The sequence below is a fragment of the Dermacentor silvarum genome, chromosome 8 (genome assembly GCF_013339745.2).
Source record: "Dermacentor silvarum isolate Dsil-2018 chromosome 8, BIME_Dsil_1.4, whole genome shotgun sequence".
Classification (NCBI taxonomy): Eukaryota; Metazoa; Arthropoda; class Arachnida; order Ixodida; family Ixodidae; genus Dermacentor; species Dermacentor silvarum.
The window spans coordinates 58,989,191-58,997,194 of record NC_051161.1 but is presented as its reverse complement, the minus strand read 5'-3'; the positions used below and the strand labels follow the sequence as shown (position 1 = coordinate 58,997,194).

At 45.4% G+C, this 8,004-nt stretch overlaps 1 protein-coding gene across 1 annotated transcript; it reads right to left on the bottom strand.

Annotated features, from left to right (window-relative positions):
• Positions 1-729: 729 nt before the first annotated feature.
• Positions 730-7,248, bottom strand: LOC119462147 (adult-specific rigid cuticular protein 15.5). Its single transcript, XM_049672375.1, has 3 exons — positions 7,203-7,248; positions 4,635-4,736; positions 730-1,483 (listed from the first exon to the last, which is right to left on the bottom strand). Exons 1-3 carry the CDS (start codon positions 7,206-7,208, stop codon positions 974-976), a joined length of 618 nt encoding a protein of 205 aa, XP_049528332.1. The 5' UTR covers positions 7,209-7,248; the 3' UTR covers positions 730-973.
• Between the last annotated feature and the right edge of the window lie 756 nt (positions 7,249-8,004).

Below are 8,004 nucleotides of genomic sequence, written 5' to 3'. Positions count from 1 at the left end.
AATATGGTGAATTTTCACTACTCTTCTTTCTTTTAGCTGGTCTTTATAGGAACGCGGCGTGTTGAGTGACAATGTATATTACGGAAGAAGTTTGGGGACGAATGTCGCACAGCTGGTGTTAGTTAAGGAGAGAGTGAGGTGAGAGGAAAAGCAAGGAGATTAACCAGACGCTCGTTTGGTTTACTATACACTGCCAAGGGGAAGATGATAAAGGAACAAGAGAGAAAGAATGTGAGAGGAAGGACACATGTCGCACGCCTGCATGAAAGTGCGTACCAAGTCTATAAACAGTCACACAGATTGCGACTGATTAACAGTCGGGGCTTTTCGTGCTAGTGACACGCACGGTCAGAGTTTAAGTATTTTTGCTTGCATTCCGTCTAAGTGGATGTACTTCCAGGACAAACCCGCTCCATTTCAGCGACTATGACAGTTGTACTGATATATCTATTAAACGTTATTAACTGGACTTTAGTTATCACGCACAATAGCTGATGTTCTCCACCGCTAAAAATTTAGGCCAACAAGAACTATTGTAGTTGGGCTAATATGGATCACTCTCTTTAGCATAATACATCTGCGCACAAATGATATAAAGCTGCTTAACTGTAACAAGTCGGTTGCACTTCGATGGCAGTGCCCGGTGGCCCTTTAGCATCGTACTAACATCTAGTTTGGTGGACCAGCACTGATTCCAACGAAACAAGACAGGACACATTAATACCCAAACAACAACAAGCATTTAATTTCTGCAATGAACATCAATAGACGCCGCGCTTTTATAGACTTCAAGACTGTACGTGGAGAAACTTCCACACGTATTCAACAGGTTACGAAACAATTCTGGCGCCCGTGAACTTAGCAGCCGCTTTTCTCTGTGTTCTGAATTTGTGTTCACGATTGGCGCTACCCTCATCTCACATAAGCTTGAGAAAGCTAATGAGACTTCAGTCGCGCAATCTGTCAAAAGACATTAAAATCCATACACAACCCTGCCGTGCACAGGAATTACGCCAGTCGGCTGCGAATAGATGACAGGCCCGTGAGGATGTGGATGGTAGTGCAGGGTTGCTGGGAACACCAGCCGTGGAGCCGTGACCGCCACTTTTGGCGCAGTGGCGGCAACAGGAACCGCAGGTACACTCTCCGACGTTGCGACCTTTGTCGGGCTCTGTGGCTTAACGGGCTGGTAGATCTTCTCCGTCTTAGGGGCTTCGTACGCCGTCGCTTGGTACGGTCCCTGGGGCACTTGGAAAAGGGCATCCGCTGGAGACGATGGCTTCGTTCCGGGTTCGTTTGTAGAAACGCTCACTCGGAAGCCGCCTTCGTCGGCGATGTAGCTGACGATGCGCACTCGCCCGTCGGTATCCTTGAGACCGTAGGAGCCCTGCTTGCGTCCTTCGACATCTCCGGACTCTCGCTGGAAGGCGCCCTCGCCGGCCGGGAACGTCCAGTCGTATCCGTACTGGTAACCTCCTTGGCCCTGCGTTTATTTGTAAATTTCTTATTTAAGCGAACTCCTCGGGAAATTGACAGGGGCTGAAAGGCCGAAAAGAATTGCCGAAACAACAATGGTAATTCAAGAAAAAAAAATAAATGCCAGCAACACGGATTCAAGCAATGTGGATTTACGGCTTAGTAGTATGTACTTTTATTCGTCAAGCTAGCGCCGTCATAATCGGCTCAAGCTCGAAATAAAGCACTCGAACTAAAGAAATTGCCCAAGCAATCGTTTTTTTTTTTTTTTTGCTTGCTGAGGCAAGTTTTTTATAACCACGTTAGCTACCTCACTCCCTCAATTTCTGTGCTCTGAGAAGATGCACGACGCCAAACTGGCCTTTGAAGAGAGAGAGTTAATTAGGATGTAAAAGAGATGCAGGTTAACTCTAACAAATCTTGCTGCCCTAAACTGGGGAAGTCAAGAGGAGAGACAAGGATGGAAAGAAAATTGGAGAAACAAATACCCATGAAGAGCTGCTTGCTGTGCTTTCGTTTAAAGAGTGTAGCCAGGACTGTGGTATGTGTTAAATGCCATTGTCACCTACAGCGCTGAAAGGAATTGCCCAGAAATCTACGAGATGGAGGAGGACTCATGAAAAGAACAGTTTGAATCCACCAGACTATAGCTATATGAAGTGAAAAGCCGGTGAATACAGGGTATTTGGAAAGAAATCAGCGCAGTTGCATAATTCGTAGCTGGTCCAGCTGATCCATTGAATGCCAGTCATGAGCAGAGGCGAATTCTAACTTCGCCTTGCTTCTGGAGTGCCTATATGGTCTAAAACATGGCGAACTTTCATGTTCAAGAGTCAGTTACTGGTCCATCTGTTCAAAAGCACAACTTTTCAGTGGCAAATAACTTCATAACTGTTTTATAGACGCTTCCTTGACAGTATCGCCTAAATTGCGCGTTGGGTTAATCGGAGCATTTATTTTTGTAATGTGCAATTTTTCAAGAAACGAAAAAAAGAACACTACACACAAGTTTTAAAACACAGCAATTTGAAGCAGTTGGCGTGGATGACATTCTTACCATCTTATGTCTCACAAAGCATGCGGTTTTTACGCTCTGAGATTAGATTATGACACAACGTTCACATCATATTTTTCCAAGGATATGCTCATACATTTTCAATGGACTCCCGACAAAATATCTATTTTTGTCTAACACTAGTACCTCGTAAATCAGCTTGCGTTTACCTCTGCTTGAACGAATTTAAGTGTTTGTAGTTTATCACATGTGCTCGTTGCGCAGTTTTGAAAGCCCATCTTTATTGCTCTTCAGGCCCGCTGTCATATGTGTCAGTTACCTCTTCCTCAACGCCTGTCTTGGTGTTAATCATGCCTATATGCTGCTCCTCCTATTCTAGCTGCTGCCATTTTGGAACTTCTGCAGAGAATACGAGTAGGTGACCTGGGGTTTAAGCGCGTACCTGAACAATTTCATTATGAACTTAGCCGAAAGTTTACCGGACATTAGAATGATTTCACAGGGAGAAATCGCTATGACAATGGAGTTCGGCAAAACCGGGCAGCACAATTTTTTTTTTGGAAAGGTTGCCGGCATCCCTGACGGATTTCAGATGGCTTGGCCATACGTGGGCTTCCGTTGCACAATTAGCATCATGCTTAAATTATTCGGTGGATAATGAAACATTGCATGTCAATAAAACGCATGTTTATTTCAGCCAGAGATCAATATGTGTATCTTTTACACATGACCAAAAATTATTTACGTTGAGACAGAAAACTTGCAAGCTTACAAACAACGTCTTTACATTTTAAACTATCCAGTTCTTTCAGCCTTTTATTTATTTATTGTCCGCAAACAGTGATAGCTTATCTTTTCTTAGTATCGGTCATAAACGGACGTCAACGGCTGCACAACGACGTTGGAGCCGCTGATGAAAGGCTGAAAACAGCGCAAAACGAAATGAATCGTTACGAAATACAAAGGTAGTTGATAAGCCGTGCTAAAGAAAAAGGAAGAGACAAAACGGTATTGTTTCATTGATAAATAAGCATAAGGTGGTCGCGGGGGTGGAGGAGGGGGACTGCTGTGTAAGCCTCTACCATAGGCGTTTCTTTGTTAAGTACTATTGATTTCTGTTTTGTAATAGACGCATAACACTGCACTATGCCGCTACAGCGACATGCTGAATAATGCTCAGAGCCTTGCTCTGTACAGCCAGGATACGACTAATAATAAGACTATCTCGTACGTTTCGATATAACATTGTCGCGCTTCATAGTATCGTAGACTCTAAGTTGAATTTACCATAAAATGGGCGTTTGAGTCTTCGTAGAAGCCTACACAACGTTATTTTTTTATCTCTAGGAATTATCAAAAGGACAAATTCCTCCTTAGCACAACCGTGAATATAGAGTTCATTCAACTACTCTAGTACCCACTCACACAGCCGCTCGCACATTACAGTGGCTCATAATGGACCACTGTCATGGTTATCGCATTGTTGCATTTACTGGTTGGTCTTGGCACAAAATCCTAACTCGTGCACCAGGTTAGTTGAAAAAGAATTCAGGGAAACATTTCTGTGATGGTCATTATGTTTGTCCAGGTGACAAGACAACGGGAACGAAAATTAGGCTTTCCGTGTACAATGTACTCCGTTAACACAAATTTAGATAACTCGCGAATTTGCCGTCTGATATCGCACAAGTCCTGCTTCTTGTAAAGAGACGTTAATGGTGAAGTGAGTCACATGGACCATTCTCATAAAGCACGCGAATCTTTTCGCTTTCATAAGCTTGTCCAAATATTCTCGAGTATGTGTATAGTGGGTACGTCTGTATCGAGTGCAACGCCAGGCATAACCTATACTCCCCGTAGGAGAAAACATTCACAAGCTAATTCAATAGCCGCATGTTGCCATGAAAGAAACGTGAAAGAATGCAACTGGTTCGTTCTGGTCAGTCACACGAAGTAGGTGGCTAATACAAGATACCATATTTCCGCACCTCCGGCCCTGTCAGCCTCACAGGCTTTTGAGGGAATCCAAATTTCACGCTTCAGATGCAAGACCACAATAACTCTTTCCCGTGCACGCGCGTGCACGCCCGCGCGAGCCGCTCCTAGAGACCGCCCAAAAATGGGTCCTCAGTGCTGTACGTACATCACCGTTGAAGAATCGGTTCGTCACGGCGCTTGCCGGGACAGCAGGAACCGCCCACACGGCTGCCGGCAGCAGCACGGCTGTCAGGAACAAGGCTGACGTCTGAAACAAATGTGACGTGCAAGGACAGGCCGTCCCACGATAAATACACAGAGGAGAGAGCAACAGGATGCTAGAAGATTAGAGCAGTTCAAATTGCTGGCCACATGTTTACGTAGAGACAATGCTATGTAGCCAAAAACCCCTGCGAAAGGAAGTCAGACTTCGACGTTTAAAACGCAAATTTGGCAGCAGGAATGGGTTGAAGAAACATTCGTAAATTTCGGTATTTTTACCTTACCTAAACCTATCCTTAGGTGATTTTACAGCTTCGAGTTTCGGGACTTGACGAGTGTACGAACTGCAAATGCCACTCCACTTCTTCCAGCCTACCTTCCATTGTGTATTAATGTCTCCCCAGCACAAACGATTGAACAGTACGCACGTGCATCTACATGCGTGGAGCATAAAAACTACAATTCCCTGGCTTTCATTCTCCATTCACTCCTAAACTAAACATAGCTCTGCATACCTTAACATAAGCACACATGCCTTGGAGCAAAGTGTGGCAAACCGCAGTACCCCGGGAAGTCAGCTATAAATGATATGACAAGCAAATCCACATTTCTAGGTGCATCGATTTCTAATGCTCATAAACGAAGGCTGCGCCTCAACGACTTTCCTAAAAAGAAATCAATAAATAAAGAATGTATAAAAAGAGGAAGGAAACGCGCACTTTCTTTTACATATTTCATTTAGAAGAATCTCAACTGCATCTTTTTTTCTTTCTTTCTAGCACTGCCAAAGCTTGCGGTTATTCTGATTGATAGAATCCTTTTATTATGAAGCCGCTAGAGTTTGATCGTCAATGCGCGTTATTGATAACAGAAAGTTTCATACGTATCGGGCACTCAGTCCTGAAAATGGACTGCGCTTCTGGATTTCGACACTGGCCTTGAGGGATTCGGTTATTCTTCGGGGTCCTGTCAGCAACACATCCATCTTAATAAACTGGCATCGAAACGAAAGCCAGAGTAACATAGCTACAAAATGCATATCCCGAACTGCAGTCGTGTCGTATACGCTCAGACGATGTTTTAGTGTGCTGCGTAAGTTACACCACAGTTGAAGCCTGAGTATCGATTACCTTTCCTCGTTTCTAACGTAGCTTGTGTACGGGAGGCCCAGAGTGGTGGCCTAGCTGCTATGGCGCGTCGTTCCTAAGAACGGAGGCGCATGGATCAAATCCCGGCCACGGCGGGCGCGCTTATGTCAGGACGAAATGCAAAAGCGCCCGTGTGCCGGCCGTGTATTGGGTTTACGTTAAAGGGCTCCAGGTGGTCGAAATAATTCCAGAGTCCCCGATTACGGCAGGCCTCCTAATCAAATCGTCGTTTTGGCATGGAAAACTCCAGAACTGAAATTTTTGGTCTACTGGAATGTTGTCTAATTTTTGGTCGTGCGCGTCTCTGCCGATAAACATAAGACGTGAAACATTCATAAAGCATATGTGCTCGTGCGAAAATGGTTCCTTACTACTGGCACCTCAGGTATCCTGAATAGCACACCAATCTAACAATTTCTTTTTGTTTTATGTTGTCTACAAATGTTTCTGTGCAACGTCTGTAAAAATGTACACAAATCCCGTAGAATGCCCTCTTAGATAAAGCAGTGCGCATCTGTCTCTCTTGTTTGAATGTTCTGTCATTCGGCATAATGTGGAAATTGAAGCGCACGTAGGGGAACAGGGTCATTTCATGCCGATACTGCAACAGCGACTTGTGAAACTATGGAAAGCACTGTCCACCAGTTATCATCGCTGACAGCAGCCAGGTGGCTTAGTTCTTAACTAAATATTTCTCTGCAACATAAATTGTGGGGCTTAATGTTGCGAAACACCACAGTGGGTTAGGACTCGTGAGGGAAGCCGTAGGGAGGGCTGCTCACTAATTTCTCTCACCTAAGGTTGTTGATCGTGCACCTCAACCTAATTAGACAAATGTTCTTGCATTTTCCCCTCATCAAAATGCGGCCGCTGCCGCTAGGAATCAAACTCGCGATCTATTGCCAAGCATGTCATAGCCTCATCGTCGCAGCCACGCAGTCACTACGACAGGTAACATCCTCCGAGTGAATTTTCCCGGACCACGCTCTTTTGCCTGTAGACTGGCCATGAGTTACGCACAGACACAAGGATGTCCATATTAAAGGCGAGTACAATGTGAGATGTATATAGGCTATTTGCGCAGTGTAAGTGCGGGTGCCACCAAGTAAAAAATTCCACAGCACTGACGGAGACCGCAGATCATTTCGACCACTTTAGGTCTTGCATTCCCTAACGCAGCAGGAGGGACTTTCCAAATATATTGTGCACTCAAAGAATGCCGTAGTGAAAATTCCTACATTGACGAACGCAGCAGCTCGCATTCGAGATTCTTGTAAATATGCGGCGGGAAAAAATAGCGGCTAAAGCGTACGGCTTTTGCAAACTATTTGGCCTTCCAGCAACTTCCCTCACACGTGCCTTACCTTCATTCTGCGAGAATGCGTAATCCTGAGCTGCCGGACAACCAAATCCAAATAGCGCGCTCTTTCCGCTCCCGGCTCAGTTTTTATACGAAGACTCGACGGAGAATTCGAAAGAAAAAAAGGAGAAAAAAGAAAAGAAAAAGAAGAAGACGGAGTGGTGTCCACCCACCACGTGACTCACACTCCGATTCGTGTACTCATCCGCCACCACCTGCGAAGTTCACCCGCACAAATGTAAAGCGAAATAAACACAACAAAGTCAACGCACAGGCGGCGCTTGCAGCGCTTGCCAGGTTAAAGAAGCCGCGCGCATCAAAGTATCACACAGGCATATCACGTACACCCTGTTCTTCGTGTCGTTCGTTCAAGGATAAAAAAGAGAGTTTTAGAGCCACGAATACGCGGGAGCTGTAGTAGACCTTACGTCTTATGCGCTTATTTAAAACTCGTTACATTCCTCTTTCTCCTATCTCCGCTTGTCTCGACAGATGAGGGAGCAAGAGAGGATGCCACCTGTGAGGCCGCAGCTAGCGCGGAACAATGCCGACCGCTCATGGTCCGGAATGTTGAATGCAGTGGAGCCGCAGCTATAGGACCTCACCCATGAGCCGCGCCTCTCCATCAAATCATTCTGTCTCCTCCCTCTCAACCCATTTCACTCCCCGATCCCCCTTAATGCTATGACCTCCCCATACATTTGACCGCCCCTTTCAGCATGCTAGCTAAGAAAATTATGTAAAGGTATACAAACTTAAGCCTAAACACGCGAGGGAGGGGGGAGCGGAATGGGTGTGGGGAGAGG

Excerpts from the sequence above, each read along its gene's own strand:
- LOC119462147 (XM_049672375.1), bottom strand. Across the intron at positions 1,484-4,634 it reads ACCGATTCTTCAACGGTGAT|GGCCAAGGAGGTTACCAGTA; the intron begins GTACGTACAGCA and ends AAATAAACGCAG.